General features: G+C 58.7%; 1 protein-coding gene across 1 annotated transcript; it reads left to right on the plus strand.

Moving 5' to 3' along the window:
- The first annotated feature begins 3197 nt into the window (after positions 1-3197).
- Positions 3198-13939, plus strand: TSPO (translocator protein). The gene is made up of 4 exons (XM_060656144.3): positions 3198-3298; positions 11118-11328; positions 12875-13013; positions 13499-13939. Exons 2-4 carry the CDS (start codon positions 11147-11149, stop codon positions 13685-13687), a joined length of 510 nt encoding a protein of 169 aa, XP_060512127.1. The 5' UTR covers positions 3198-3298; positions 11118-11146; the 3' UTR covers positions 13688-13939.
- The last annotated feature ends 2004 nt before the right edge of the window (positions 13940-15943 follow it).

Here is a 15943-nt window from a genome sequence, read left to right on the forward strand (position 1 = left end):
CCCTTCCTAGGGGTCTTCCTCTGGTCTGACCGTCATGCCCACTCTCTCCAGCCAGTTTTGTGCTGCCCCGCTGCTCAAAGCTAATCAATAGAGTGCTCAGGGAGTCATAGCTGGGTGGTATTAACAGAACTCTAAAGGAAAGCACGGCCATGTTTAACACAGAGGTGATCTTGGGGTGGCAGGGAGGAATCAGAATACCAGGAGGCCCCTGGGGTGCTGGCAATCTTCTATTCCTTGACCTGGGGAGTGGACACTCAGGTGCCTTTTTATTTTTATTTTAAAGTGTACACAGCATTTTATATATATTTCTGTTTGTAGGGAACACTTCACAATTAAGTAAAAACACTGTAGGCAAACGTTTGCTAGCGGAGAAAGAGGCTTCTGGTTTATTGTAAGGGGAAGGAAGAAAAATTATAAAACCATTTACAGTGTGAAGGCATTCTTGTAAAGGAATGTGTGACGCCCTTAGAAAAGGGCGTGGACAGGGGCGCCTGGGTGGCTTGGTCGGTTAAGCGTCCGACTTCGGCTCAGGTCATGATCTCACGGTCCGTGAGTTCGAGCCCCGCATCGGGCTCTGTGCTGACGGCTCAGAGCCTGGAGCCTGTTTCAGATTCTGTGTCTCCCTCTCTCTCTGCCCCTCCCCTGTTCATGCTCTGTCTCTCTCTGTCTCAAAAATAAGTAAACGTTAAAAAAAAAAAATTAATAAAAAAAAAAAGAAAAGGGCGTGGACAAAGTCACTCACTGAAGTATGGGCAGTGTTTTGCTCTCGGCGATGGGTGAGTAGGTGGCTTTATGTTTTCCTCTGTGTTTTCCAATTCCTTTACAATAAATGTGGATTTCTCATGGAATAAAGTAAACTCGTAAATAACATATAAGGAAATACTGTGCCTGAATCGCGGTTGGAATTGGGAAGCTGAGTGACACATCGGTTAAGAGTGCAGATCCTGGGGGCGCCTGGGTGGGAATCCTGACTCCATCGCTCTGGCGCTGTGTGACCTCGGGATGTTCCCTCCCCTCTCTGAGCCTGTGAGGGTGTTTTCCATGCCTCCTTCCTGGATCGACTGAGGCCAAAGGTTGGGTTTGGTTGTGTTGTATCCTCCAGGGTTCAGCCCAGCGCTGGGCACCTTGCAGCGCTCAAGATACAGGCCAAATGCCCGGGAGAAGCTCCAAGCTCGGTGCCGTGGAGTTCAGAGGTCACCGCCCACTTAGAATGGGGGTGGCGCAGAGCTGGGGTTCTGGAAGAGCTTGCTGGCGCAACACTGGAGAGCAGTCAGACTCGGACACGAAGAGGTGTCCAGTAGGGGGTGAGGGGTGCTTTGGCAGGGACACAGAGGAGGGAAAGGGTGGGGTAGTCGGCTTGACCCCATTTTGACAGGGCCTCCGGTGCCAGTTTGGACTGGATCCTAAGCAGCTGGAGGGTCCTCAGCAGAGGAGGGCAGTGGAAGGGACCAGAGGGGAGCTGGGGGCCAGCTAGAGGCTGCGGCTGCTGCTCAGAGGAGGGACAGGGACAGTGGCCCAGGCTCGAGTGGGGTCTGTGGGGCTGGGCAGGAGCGAGGCGGAAGTGATGGGAGGTTTCCAGGCACACCGGGTGCGGCATCGCTATCTGCACGAAGACCTGCAGTGTGAGCCCCTCGGGCAGCGGCTGGCCCCTCCAAACTGCAGGGTCACATCTGTGAAAGGTGTGTGCACTTCACACAAACCTTGTGTGTTTGTTCTCAGTCCCTCCCTTTGGCCCTGGCAAGCAGCAGACATGTGGGGGCAGAAGTCTCTTGAGCCTTGAGCCCCATGTGTAGTAGGGGTGAGGCTGGAGGGAAGCTGCTTTGTCTCCTCCCCACGAGTCTTCCGGGGGAGGTGAGCGGGCCACTTGGCCAAGCCACAGGCACCTCCTTACAGGAAGTGGGTGAGGGCTGCCTGGCAGCTCGCTGGGAGGTGTGCCCAGACCGATTTCATCAAGGACAGCAGTCACAGGACCAGCTGCCACAATACTTTGAGGGACCCAGGAAAATGTTTTAATTTCTTTTATTTTAATAAACTAATCAGTTGACTTAATTAACGAACTAAAATATTTTACTTTTTAATGTAAGCTCTACACCCCACATGGGGCTCGAACCTACAACCCTGAGATCGAGACTCACATGCTCCACTGACCAAGCCACCCAGGCACCCCACCTTTTTTTTAAGTAGGCTCCCCTGCCCAATGTGGGGCTCAAACTCACGACCCTGAGGTCAAGAGTTGCATGCTCTACCGGCCAAGTCAGCCAGGAACCCCTTGTTTTAATTTCTTTTAAAATCAGAAGAAAAAGAAACAATGTAGCCTGGATTATACTTGTCTTTTTATCAAAGCAAATCAAAGGAGGAAGGGGCTGCAAAGGCCCAAATCATCTGTGCTGCAGCCGGGAGGCTCCAAGCTACTGCGGTTGGGGAGAAGGAGCCATAGTTCATGTTGGTCCCCCGAGGACCAATTTGGGCAACTTTGGCTTCTGCAGGCTGAGGGTTCCTCGGCCCAAGGACAGACTCTTGGCTTCAGTAATAAAGCAGCACCTGTAGATGAGGAGGTGAGGGGTCCAAGGCCCGGGGCTGGACATGCTGGGCCCATCAGGGTGACTGACAAACTGGAGGTCACCTCTGGGCCGTGATGGTTGCAGTCTCCCCTCACTGAGTGCCAAGCGTCTGCAGGGCTCCCTGCCCACATTGCTCTGTGGCATCCTCATTAGTCCCGAGCTGTCGTGCCCATTTTACAGATGAGGAGATGGAGGCGGAGAGAACCAGTCACAAAGCGGCTGAGCCAGGACTAAGAGTCCAGCCTGCCTCGTGCCCGGGGCACCAGTTTAAGGAACTGGGATACTCTTCCGGGGATGGGGAGCCAGGGCTACTGTATAGGGGTGTTCGGGGCTTTGCTATCAGGGGGCGTAATTCCCCTCCCTGAGGTCGGGCCCTGTTGCCCCATTTTATAAACGGGAAAGGTGAGGCTCAAGAAGAGAAGCGACCTGTCAGCCGGCGCAGCCGGGAAGGTCGCCACGGGGAGGACTGGGGCTGACGGAGCCTCGGGCGCGGAGGCGGAGGCGGAGGCGGAGGCGGAGGCGGAGGCGGAGGCGGAGGCGGAGGCGGAGGCGGAGGCGTGCCTCGCTGGCGGGAAGGAGGCAAAGAGTGAGCTCTCCGGCGGCTTCCAGCCAAGCGGGGCGGAGCCGGGGCGGGGCGGGACCGGGGCGGGGCCTCGCGGCCGGGGCGGGGCGGGCCGGGGACCTGGGCCGCCGCCTCCCGCCGCGCAGTGCCTTCCCGGAGCGCGTCCCCGCGGCTGGTGAGTGGGGCCCGGGCGCCGAGGGGGCAGCGGGCGGGGCGGCCCAGCGCAGGTGCGACACCCGACGGCGCCCGGCCGCCTGCGCGGGGGCCGGGGGCGAAGTGAGGCGGGAGGAGGCGGGCGGGAGCGGCGGGGCGGGGATCCCAGGGGCGGCCGTGCGGCAGCGCTAGGGGCTCGGCCGCCGGGTCAGCGGGCAGGGCGGCCCGGGCCCTGACCTCCGCGGTCGGGGCTGCCGTACGGCGGGGTTCCGGTGGGCGAGCGGGAGACGGAGGGGGAACTAGGGCAGCCTCGCCGGGGCCCGGCCCTCCTCGCCCCGCCCCGGCCCTCTTCGCCCCGCCCCCGCCCCGCCCCTCCTCTCCGCGCCCCTTCCCTCCCCTCCCCGCCGCTCGGGTCTGGAGGGAAGCGCAGCCCCCGGAGGGACCGGACGCTCCCGGCTCCCGCCCATTCCGCAGATGTGGAAGCAGGGGTGGGGATGGGAGGAGGGCGAGAGTGGCTGAGCGGGATACCGTGAGGACCACAAAATGCCCGAGAGACCTCAGGCTGCTGATCAGCTTGAGACACTCCATTTCTAGGGGAGGAAACCCAGGCCAGATTGGGAGGTTACTTGCACACAACCGGTTAAGGCCCCAGAGGGCCTTAGAACTGGGTCCCGAGATTCCCAGTTCGGTTCTCAGGTGCGCTGTAGCCTGGACAGAGGTCTGGTGTGGGCAGAACATCGCCTAGGACCTGCCTGTCCCCTGGCCCTCCTGCAAAGGAGCTCAGAGCCTGGGTGGTGGTGGTGGGGGGGGGCCTCCCGCTGTGAACACACTGCCAGTTCTGGGGTCCACCCTGCTGGCCTGGCCCGGCCTGCGAGCCTCTCTGGCTGGCCTGCTAGTGCCCGGTGGTACCTGGTGCCGGCCACAAGCTCTAAGATGGATGGCAGAAGGGGCTGGGCTTGGGCCTCTAGGGGCCATGGCCTGGGGCTGTTCCAAAAGGGTCACGGGGCTAGCAGAGGGTCAGAGGAGGCTGTGCACAAGAAGGGTGCCGGGGTGCCTGGCACACAGCAGGCTGTTGACCGAAAGGCCTAGCTGGAGGAATGTGGGCCTGGAGCCTCTTCCTCTGCGGGCAGAAGTGGGGAGCCTCTGTGGGGGATGCGGGACAGCAGTGGCCGATGCCTCCTTCATGGAGCAAGGGTGTTTGTCCACTTGCCTGGAAGGGAACCGGGGAGCAAGGGGTGGGGGTAGCAAGCCTCTTGGTGGAGCAGGGGGTAGGCTGCCTCTTTCCGTTTCTAGAAGGCTGCTCAGCACACCCAAAGGGAGTCTCTGAGGGAATCCTTTCAACTGAGGGAAACTGAGGCTCACCCAGGGGCCCTTGTCCAGGGTCACACAGTGACAGCGGTGGAGCCAGGGTTTGAACCAGTGTGGTTCAAGGCCTTGCTTCCTCCACCAGGCTCGAGAGGCTACTTTCTCCGCCTGCTGTGTGTGTGTGTGTGTGTGTGTGTGTGTGTGTGTGTGTGTATGTGTGTGCGCCAGGCACACATTTGTGCCTGGCAGTGACGGAATAACAGCTGGCTGGATCTGCCAGAAGCCGCTGACAGTGGGTTCCTTGGGGTGGGGTGGGGGCTTGGGCTCAAAGGGAGGGAGCCTTCTTTTTAGTATATACACTTTTGCCGTTTCAGTATTTTATTTTCAAATCTGTTTCTCTCTCTTTTTTTCAAAGTTTATTTTGAGAGAGAGGGAGGGAGGGTGGGAGAGAGGGGGGCAGAGGGAGAGGGAGAGAATCCCAAACAGGTTCCACGTCCATGGAGCCCCATGCCGGGCTTGATCCCAAGACCCTGGGATTATGACCTGAACCAAAAAACAAGAGTCAGATGCTTAACCCATTGAGCCACCCAGGTGCCCCTATTTTTACTTTTTTTTTTTTTAAACTTATTTCTGATTATGCAAGCCATGCCTGAATATGCTCTTTGTGTTTAAAAAAGTAATCATCTGCCCCATAAAGCAAATACCCCCTTGTCACTCCCAGCCCCACCCCATCCCAGACCTCCCAGGTCACCAGCTGGATGGGGATCCTTCCTGACCTGTTGTCTCTTATGCTGGGTACTTTCATAATGAAGAAGATTCACAAAGGTTATGAATGAGGAGGATTCGCTGTGAGTCATTTAAAAGTAGAAAGGATTGGGGCACCTCGGTGGCTCAGTCGGTTGAGCATCCGACTTCGGCTCAGGTCATGATCGCGCGGTCTGTGAGTTCGAGCCCTGCATTGGGCTCTGTGCTGATGGCTCGGAGCCTGGAGCCTGCTTCGGATTCTGTGTCTCCCTCTCTTTCCGCCCCTCCCCCATTCATGCTCTCTCTCTCTCTCTCTCCCTCTCTCTCTCTCTCTGTCAAAAATAAAATAAACATTAAAAAAAAAAGTAGAAAGGATCTTCTGTGTCTCCTTCTCTCTCTGCCCCTCCCCTGTTCGCACTCTGTCTCTCTCTGTCTCTCTCAAAAATAAATAAACATTAAACAAAAATTAAAAAAACAAAAGTAGAAAGGAGCTTTAAAACAAGTCCCTGGACAGCGGTGGCTTGAGTGAGAGATAAGGCCGAGGAGAGCTGGGCACAGCTGGGGAGGCGAGGGTGGGAATCAGAGAGACAAAACTCTTTTTTTTTTTTTTCCTGGGGAGCAGTTTCTGCCACCCCCAGGGAACAGGAGGATCCCCTGAGACTCACTAGCTCAGCCCACACTTCACAGATAGGGACATAGAGGTTTGGGACGTGAGATCTTAGGGCCAGAAATGGGTCTGGAGTCTCTTGGCCAGGAGCGAGGCATCTTAAGGACAGGTCCTGACTCCCACCCTGAGGGGAAAAGAAGGATTCAGATCCTATAAGTGCTGCCCCTGGGCCAAGGTGGGGTCTGATGCCCTGTGGGGGCTGGGACATTGGTGCTGGGGCTGAAGAGAGTGAGCCTGTTGACCCTGACAGAATCTTCTGACACTGGGCAGAGGGTGGGACCGCTGAGGCCAGCAGACTCCCACCTCAGGGATGGGGGTGCTTTGGGCCTCAGAGTCACACAGATCTGGAAAATTCTGCGACTCCCTGTGCCTCAGTTTCCTCATCCGGACGGTGGGAATAGTAACGTCCACCACGGAGGCTGGGAGGGTGTGGCTCAGGGTCCCCGGAAGAGAAGCAGCTGGTCGCCTCCCCTGCAGCCACTGTGACGAATTAAGTAATGACCCAGCATGGGCCTGGCCCACAGCTTGCCATCCACCAAGCACCACCCATGATGCTCATTCCCCAGAGGCCTAGAACCTTCTCCTGACCCCAGGTCCTGAGCCCTCTGTGTTGGAAGTCCTCCTCTGGGAGTGGCCCCTGGCCGTCTGTGAAGCATCTTGCCCCATTTAGCGCCCTGTGCCTGACTGGCTGATGTTTTCTCAGCCTTGGGTCTATGCCACGGGGCTGTTTCTGCCCCCGGAGGAAATGGGGTGAGTGGCCCCAACACTGGCAGCACAGCGCCTTGCTCATCTGGTCCTTGCTTGGGCCTCCCCATGACCCCATGAAGCCGGCCGGGCAGGTTTTCCACGCAGCTGATCAGCCCTCGAGCCCTTTCCCAGCCTTGGGTGCTCCCTCATCTTCCCCAGCCCTCCCTGGGACCCCATCCCAGAGCACACCTCTCTCAGGCCAGCCCAGCCCAGTCCAGCCCAGCCGAGCGTGACTCAGCCTGGTGGGTCCCCCCCATCGGGTGATTCAATGGCTGAGCAGTCCCCAAGAGGCCACAGGAAGCTCCCTGCCCGGGCTCTCTGCGTGGGAGGCATCTGGCCTTTCTGTGTTCGACCTTCGGGGCGGGCAGACTCTCAGATCCCCTAGGCCCAGTGAAGCATAACCACAGCCAGGCTCTGGAAGGTGCAGCCGGGGGTGGGGCAGGAACACGGACTCAGACCCTACTCTGTCCCTGAGGCCTTAGGGAAGCCACCGCCCTCTGGTGGCCCTTGGTTTGTCCTGTACCCAGGGACCGGGTTGGTGGGCTGTAGGGCCCGCTGGCCCTGTGAGCGAGTCCTGTGTGGGATTTCCTGGGCATGGGCTGGGTGCTGTGGCAGGGTGACACGGGTGCCCCTGCCCACAGCACCTTGGGGAGGAGTATGGACCCACGCGGCAGTGTGAGCACGCCTCAGAAACATCACGGTCAGCGAAAGAAGCCAGGCCCCAAAGGCCCCGTGGTGTATGATGCCATTTACATGAAATGTCCAGAAAAGGTAAATCCACAGAGACAGAGGGCTGGTTACCAGGGGCCGGGGGAGGGAGGAGCAAGGAGCGTACGGGGGTTCATCGAGGGTGATGAAAACGTTTCAGAACTTGGTGTGGATGGTGATTACACGACATTGGGAGCGTAATACTGTCACCGAATTGTGCGCTTTAAGGGGTTAATTTGACGTTATGCAGATTTCACCTCGATTAAGAAAAAAAAGTAGGAGAAAAAAAAAAAAAAAAAGACAAAACCCGGGACCGGAGCCACTGACAGTCTCAGAGCAGGAGTCTTGTGGTGGAAGTGGAGGCTCGGAGGCTCTTGGTGGCACTTGCAGTGGGGTCTGGGGCCCAGGCTCAGGGCCTGATGCAGTGACAGATGCTGAGCGTAATAAGCAAGGGACGGTGCAAGCTGTTATCCAAACCAGGATACTTCTTTTTTAACGGTCTACTTGGAACCAACTTGGGACTTGTAGAAAAGTTATAAAAGTCGTACCGAGAGTCCCCACGTAGCCTCCACCCAGCTGGGAAGTCACTGTGGTGTGGCGCTCGCGACCATAGACCCCCAGTCACCCTGAGGAGACTTGAAGTCTGACATTCAATGCCTGACCCCCAGCCCCTCCCCTCAGTGTCCGGGCCTCAGTTTCCCTGCCGGCATGTGAGGATCAGGACGGTGTGAAGGCCTCCCACCTGCTCAGCCATGTCCCAGTCTGGGGGAGACCTAGGGCACTGACCACAGCTCCTGCGGTTGCCAAATGCTGTCACTTTACTGTGGATCCAGCATATTTGTTAGGCAGGCTGGGCTGTGTCCCCATTGCATAGATGAGAAAGCAGCTGAGGAGGCCCGAGCCCGTCACATGTGTCACCAGGTCACATGCTGGTGAGCCCAGCAGGACGGCTGGGTCCCAGGGCTCTGCGTCCAGAGTTCCACATCCACCTGGCAGGAGCACAGGGCCAGGGGTCCTGTCGGTTGTGGTGAGATAGACCCTCAGGCTCACCTGTTCTGTGCTCTCTGGAAACCAGAGGGCAGCGCAGGAGGGCGGGGGAGGGAGGAATCAGTCAGTCCCCAGATGGCAGAGCTGGAATCTGCTAGCACTCTCTCGATTGTTCCCTTTAAAATGGTCTTCATTATAGACATTTTGGAAAACAATAAAGACGGAATGAACGTAGCGTTGTAAATCCCACTGCCAAGGGCAGCCCATAGAATCCTCGGCTGCCCGCTTGCAGAGGGGTCCCCGGCCGACGCCTGTCCTGCTCTGTGCCTCCGGTCTTCCGCTGGCAGATGGGATGAGATGTCATCGTTCCCCGCAGGGCAAGGATTGAAGGGTGGTGGGCGGTCAGTCGTTCCCCAGCAATGTTAGCTTTGTGATTATGACGGTTCCTAACATCTTCGTGAATCTGTTACAGGTTTTATTTTTGTGTTTTATTAGTTTTTTAAGTTTATTTATTTATTTTGAAAAGGAGAGATCACAAGCAGGGGAGGGGCAGAGAGAGAGGGAGAGAGAATCCCAAGCAGGCTCTAGGCTGTCAGCATAGAGCCCGATGCAGGGCTTGAACCCACCGACCATGAGATCATGACCCGAGCTGAACTCAAGAGTCGGGCGCTTAACCGACTGAGGCACCCAGGCACCCCAAATCTGTTACAGTTTTTTAAAAAAATTTTGATGTTTATTCTTGAAAACAAAATTTTAAAAAATGTTTATTTTTGAGAGAGAGAGAGAGAGAGACAGAACATGGGCAGGCAAGGGGCAGAGAGGGAGACACAGAATCTGAAGCAGGCTCTAGGCTCTGAGCTGTCAGCACAGAGACTGATGCAGGGCTCGAACTCAGGAGATCATGACCTGAGCTGAAGTCAGATGCTTAACCAACTGAGCTACCCAGGCGCCCCTGTTACAGTTTTTAAAATGCTTATTTGTGTTATTTATTTATTTTTAATTGGGATCATTCTGTAGTCAATTTTATATTCTTTCCTCACTTATGTGGAGAACAATTTTCACGTTATGAGAGTCGTCAACAGCTGGCTTTGGGGGTTGACCAGGCCCTGATGGCTCCCCATTGCCTCCAGAGCGAGCACACCCCCCCTTCCCTGCACCTGCTCCCCCACAGCCCGACCCCCTCAGCCCATGCCCATCATTCTCTTCACCCTGACCGCTCCCGCCCCCGTGTCCCTGTGCAGGAAGGGCGCACTGTGCCGCCAAGACCTTCTTTTCTTTGAGCCCGGGTCAGGGGTGCCCTTTCTGACTGAGGTCTGTGTGCCTCTCTGGGACCCCCACTCCGTCTACCCTGGGCCCCAGCCCCCGCCCCAGGAGGCCGTGCTACAGGTTTGCTGAGCTGAATCTGGGTGGGTGGCTTCTTATCTCCTGCATACAAGCACCCCCAGATTCTCCAGTTAGGATCAGGCTCTGTCAGCGGGAGCCCAGCCTCCTCATTTTATGGTGGAGAAACTGAGGCCCAGTCAGGGTGCTCACAGGCTTAGAGTCCCACAGCAGGTGCGGTCAGAGCTGGCCTGAGATGCCCCCAGCTGGGGGTCCCCCTTGCTGTCACTCTGGATTCTCAGCCCCAGTGAGCAATTCAGTCTGCTGAGAGCCTCACTGGCTGCTGGGCGCCTAGTAGGTTCTCCGAGACCTCAGGGCTGCGGGGCAAGGGGGCGTAGCTGTTGAGCACAATGTACAAGCCTGATGACTGGGTCCCCAGCCCTTGAGGTGGCAGCATCCAGGCCTGACACAGGGGGCCTTCCTTGCCCTGAGCCCTGCCAGCCTCTCAGCGCCGCCGAGGGGACCTCACCAGCCTTGAACTCTTGCTAACTCCTGTTCTTTCCCACCCACCTCCTCAATGAGCCTGGGCGTCATGGAGGGAGCAGCTTTTGGACTGGGCAGAGCCTGGCCCCAGAGTGCTGTGTGACTGCTTTCCCTCTCTGGCAGGCAGGGCAGGGATGGTGATTTTAGGGTGGGCCTGAAGGTTGGTGGTAAAATACTCCCCTACTGAGCTTGGCCTTGGTAGGCAGTGTTGATATCCCATTCTACAGAGGGGGATACTGAGGCCCAGAGGGCTGAAGTGATTTGCCTGAGGTCACAGTGAGTCAGTGGAGAGCCAGGGTTTGAGCCACGCTCTGTGTGATCCCAGCTACTGAATGAATGAATGAGTGATGAGAGAATGAATGAATGAGAAGTACTAGAACATAAAGTAGAGGGTGTGGACTGATGCAGGCTTCCTAGGGCACCGAGCTGTCAACTGGCCTGGGGAGGAAGGGTTGGGAAAACTTCTTGGTGGAGGAGACATGAACTGGTCTTGAATCCAACTTGACAGGAGCCCCAAGGTCAAGGGTGAGGGTAAGAGAGAGGACAGGGCCCTGGCCGCTGAGGCAAGAGCTGAGGTTGGGGCCACCTGTGGGGGCAGGGGTGACCCCAGGCTCCCACCAGTCAGGGCAGCCTTCTGGGTCGGGGGGCAGGAGTTTGGGTGGAAATGCATTCGTCGGAGCCAGTGCACTCGGCTGGCAGGGGCTGCCTGTGTGAAGCTGGCCCCTCCCCGCCCAGTGCTTGGGGAGGCCTCGCCCCAGTTCTGGAGTGCTGCCCCGCCCCTCACCCCACCCCTCACCCCCACCCCTGTCTTCTCTTTCAGAACTTTCCAGAACAGCAGCCGCAGCAGCAATGGCCCCGCCTTGGGTGCCCGCGGTGGGCTTCACTCTGGTGCCCAGCCTGGGGGGCTTCCTGGGCTCGTACTATGTCCGCGGGGAGGGCCTCCGCTGGTATGCCGGCCTGCAGAAGCCCTCCTGGCACCCGCCCCGCTGGACGCTGGGCCCCATCTGGGGCACCCTGTACTCGGCCATGGGGTAGGTGGGCGGGGCCGTCCTCCCCCTTCCGAGGCTGAGGCTCGAGTTTAGAGCTTCCCCACGTGCTCCTGGGGCCGCAGGCACCGTTTCCTGGCCGGGTTTGCCAAGCGAGGGTGGAGGCAGCTTCGGGACCGTTGCTCCAACAACTGAACTTTCTCCTCCAAGGCCTCCCGGGAGGGGCGGGCCGGATGGCGCAGCCTCACGCTGGCACCCTGGCTGTTTTCGCAACTCCGGGGAGTGGGGGTGGGGGGGGGCGGAGAGCCTGGCTCAGTGTGTCAAGTCCAGACCTGGGCGGCTTCCAGGACCCACAGCGGCAGCAACAGGAACAGCAATTCTCGCAGCTACCATTTGTCGAGCACCTGCTCCGTGCGAGGCTGGGTCTGGGTTAATTTGCAAGGCCACCCATTTGACAAGGGGTCTGGAGAAGACACACAGCTAGCAAGTAGGGACCCTGCAGGAAACCCTGTGGCGAGACGGCGGCAGCTGGGCGGGTGAGGGCACCCTCCTGGTGGCTCTAATGGGAACTGCAACCGGCCGCTGCGGCCTGCTTCCTGCCCTGGAATGTTCGTTGCTTCCCTGCATCCTGAGTCTATGCCAGCCCAGGGTGGGGCTGCAGATGCCAGGCGCCCGGGGAGCAGGTGGCACAAACCAGGCTGGATGCCCCCCGGGGTTCTGATGGGACTGAGACACCCACAAGTCCGCACAACCCGGGTGTCACGTGGGCATCACCCCCAGAGTCCCAGGCCCTGCCCAGTCAGGCTCCCAGCTCTTCCTGTGTCCTGCTTTCTCCTCCCCGATCCTGGCCCAGGCATCACTATGTCTACCTCATCTTGCTTCAGTCTCCAGGCCTCCCCCTTCTTCTTGGCCTTCCTCCTCCAATGAGATCCTGATAAAGCACAAATGTGACCCTGGTCTCTCTGTCGTGGGACCCTGCGGAGGCTCCCTGTGACCCTGATGAGGTCGAATCTCTCATGGAGTAAAGACTTCGGGCTCTGGCCCTGGCCACCCGGATTCAAATCCTGACTTTACCTGCTGGTTGCCTGCTAAGGGGTCTTAAGAGAGTCACTTCACCGCTTTGTGCCTGAGTTTCCTCACCTGTAAAAGGCGGGTGACGACACTGCCCACCTTCATTTATCACGAAGATAAAACAAGTTAATGCTCGGAAAGTGCCAGGGCAGTGCCTGCGTGTGTGGGAGCTGGAGGACGTCACCTGTGCCTGTGCCGGTCCCATCCCCGGCTGGGCCAGGAGCCTCTTTCTCACTTGTGTGCCTCACGTGCCTTGCTCTTCAGAGCCTGATGATAATGATGGCAGATATTTATTGAGTGTTGCATGTGCCAGGCGCTGACCCAAGCACGGCCAGTGTGTTAACTCACATCCCGACAGCAATCCTGTAGCGAGAATGAAGGCCCAGAGAAGTCAAGCAACTTCCCTGAGGTCACAAGGCAGTCAGCGGCAGAGCGTGCCTGAGCCGTCACCGTGTCGCCCCATAGGTGAGCTTTTGGGTCTCTTCCCTGCTGGTGCCCTGACCCGTGGCCTCTGTTTCAGGTATGGCTCCTACATGGTCTGGAAAGAGCTGGGGGGCTTCTCGGAGGAGGCTGTGGTTCCCCTGGGGCTCTATGCCGGGCAGCTGGCCTTGAACTGGGCGTGGCCTCCCCTCTTCTTTGGCACCCGACAAATGGGTTGGGTAAGTGTGGCCTTGGCCAGTCCTCTTGGTCCCTGGAGATGGCCTGTGGAGGAGTGGCCTTTCCGTGGGGGACATGGGGCATCACATCCTAGATGGAGTGAGCGTCTCGCGACGGGGGCGGCTCATGGTCAGGATCTCTCAGAAGCTCAGGGGGCCGGCAGCCCTCCACGGCTGCTCCTCCTTCAGTGAAGGGAGCACTGCGGACTCCTGATGGAACCAGATGGGCTTGCGGGCTTGGTTGGGGGGCCATTGTATGCTGAACACAGCGCACCTGGTGATGTGCCTCCCTCACCCAGCAGGGATCGTTCCCATTTTACAGATGGGAAACGGAGGCACACGACGAGGGAGGGGCTTGGCTGGGTCGCTGAGGGGTGGAATGGAGGAGTGTTCCCCCGATCGCCGCCTGTAAGCGGCCAGCTGGGACGCACGTCTCGTGGCTACGTGAGCCTCAGGCCTCCCTGACCCCTCTGCCCGTGTCTCTACAGGCCCTGGTGGACCTCCTGCTGACGGGTGGGCTGGCAGGAGCCACGGCCGTGGCCTGGCGTGGGGTGAGCCCACCGGCCGCCCGCCTGCTCTACCCATACCTGGCCTGGCTGGCCTTTGCGGCCGCGCTCAACTATTGCGTGTGGCGGGACAACCAGGGCCGGCGCGGCGGCCGGAGGCTCGTCGAGTGAAAGCGCGCCTCGTCCGAGGACTGTGGCTGCCCGCCGGTCAGGTGGTGCCCGTGGTGGTGGCCCTTCTACTTCCGTGGCCACCGGGCCTGTAGGCGTGCCCGGGTCTCAGCCCCGGGGGCTCACCGCCCGCTTCGGAAGTGCTCTAGGCCAAGCTCCTGCCCCAGAAACGGCGTCCTGTGCTTTCTGCCCCTGCTCCAAGCAAGCTCTCAGAACGTGGAAGGTCATAAGGCAAATAAAGTTTTTAACCTCCTGGCAGTGGCCCTCTTACTTGGGCAGGGGCTGCTGGCTGCGGGTGGGGGCGGGAGGGACTCATCCTCCTGCGGGATCTGTCCAGGCTGCACCATCCAGACGGGGCTGGACCAGGTCAGTGCTCACCCACGCTCCTCGCGCCTCCCCCCAGGCTCTCTGAGAGGCGGGGTGTCTTGCCTGGCCCAGAGCAGCCTGGGTTCAACCCGGAGCCCACACCGGCTATGCCGCGGCTTGGCTGGCGTCCGGCAGGCTGGGACCTCGGTCCTACCCACTCTCTAAGCCCCCGGGAAGCTCAGCCTGGGGCGTGGGCCCACAGTTGGCCTGGGCCAGCACCTCGGCACCCTCAGCTGGCCTCGGCCGGGATGGGGCTGGGCCTAGAGCTGGGGACACCGCCTGACCTGCCCCTTGGGTGGTGGGACTCGTGCCGGCCTCACCCCACCAGAAGCAGCCTCACAAACACCAAATCGGCAGGAGGGCGTGTCAGAGGCAGTAAGGCCCGTGTCCCGGCTGTTGGGAGTCGGTGAGGTTGGCAGCACCCCCCCCCCCCCCCCCCCACAGGCAGTCTCCCCCTGGGGCGGTCCCTCTGCTCCGGCTACGAGCTCCCACATTCCGGGTGCGTCCTGCCTCTGCCGCTCGGCCTCCTGGCGCCCGTGACCTGCCGTGCCTTTTGTTGCCTGGTTTTGCTTGTCGATTACCCAAATTGGCAAAACTTTGGTGTTTCGCTCGGTTATCTCGGGAGGCCGGATGCTTCGCGGCCCGTCTCCCCTTGTTCTATCCCCACTTTACGATGTCAGGAAAGCTCGGGGAGAGCCAGCTGACTGCATTGTTCTGAGAGAAGGGGCGGCTGTCTTCCGGGGCCATCGCCCTGCTGCTTACCCTCAGCTCCGGCGGATTTTGGAGCCCAACAGACGATGCTCTGCAGGAACGCGGCAGCCTGGCAGCCGGGAGCACCTTGGCCAGCTCCCCACGCTGTTGTTCTGATGCTCGTGAGAGCAGAGGGGTCAGATGGGGGACTCTTTGAGCATCCTCATTATTTCCGAAGTTCTCCAAGAAGGTCAGGGGGCCCCCGGATGTGTCACAGCCACCCCTGAGCCTGCCAGATGTCCTGCACTGAGCTTTTTTTTTTTTTTTTTTTTGTACTTAGCACTTAACTGCACCCGAGACTTCTGCCATCTTTTCCGTGATGCTGGTGCAGGCGATTTTTTGCCCCTTCCATTCACTTGTGGGTCCGTTCATCCCTAGCAATATCCCACACACTTCCTACTGGCCACATACCACGCACGGCCACAAAAATGCCTGACGAAACGGACGAGAGGCAGATGCACTTTGCCATTTTGTTTGCTGGCTTTCTTGATGCTTCCCCCCTCCTCGCACCCCCTTCTTCATACACAGCGTTCTCTTCCTTTCTGAGCTGTGGTCATCCACTAGGAACGTCAGGGTGCTGGCAGTTTCCACGTTGGTTTAACAGGAAAACCCACACCTCATGGATGGGTCACGTCCTTCTGGGCTGTGCTCTTTGCTGGAGCTACTTCGTGCCGTTGAAATCTTAAATCTGGGCGTTTGTCTCCTTCTGCAGCTGACTGGCCATAAAGGACACAAGGCCATTCCTGCAGCCCAGGAGGGCTCGGCCGACCGTCCGCAGGGGCACAGCAGTGACTGTGGGTGTGAGCTGAGCACTTTAACGTGTGGTCGGCCACCCTGAACCCCGCAAGTGGAAGCCTCGTCTCTGGTGCTAAGAGGTTCTCCTACATTGGCGCCTCTCCAGGAGAGCGCCACCGAGTCCGGGGGTGTCGCTGTGGCCACGGAACATCACGGAGGGTCTTTCTAGATGTCACTATGAGCATCTTAAGCTTCACCTTTCGGATTTGTGTGGCTCTGTGGAACATTGGTACAACTGATACCGTGGCTGTGGCTCCCCGGTCAACTCCAGATGTCCTGCGCTTACAAATTCTCCGTTTTGATGAATTCTCAATGCAAACAAAAGGACTCCAGGGAAGATAATACCAG

The sequence above is a fragment of the Panthera onca genome, chromosome B4, assembly GCF_046562875.1.
Source record: "Panthera onca isolate mPanOnc1 chromosome B4, mPanOnc1 haplotype 2, whole genome shotgun sequence".
In the NCBI taxonomy this organism is placed as follows: Eukaryota; Metazoa; Chordata; class Mammalia; order Carnivora; family Felidae; genus Panthera; species Panthera onca.

What these genes read in the sequence shown, in the direction of transcription:
- TSPO (XM_060656144.3), top strand. Translation starts at nt 11,147, where the DNA reads ATGGCCCCGCCTTGGGTGCCCGCGGTGGGCTTCACTCTGGTGCCCAGC. An exon ending in ACCCTGTACTCGGCCATGGG is followed by an intron (nt 11,329 to 12,874) that starts GTAGGTGGGCGG and finishes CCTCTGTTTCAG; the next exon opens with GTATGGCTCCTACATGGTCT. An exon ending in GCACCCGACAAATGGGTTGG is followed by an intron (nt 13,014 to 13,498) that starts GTAAGTGTGGCC and finishes GTGTCTCTACAG; the next exon opens with GCCCTGGTGGACCTCCTGCT.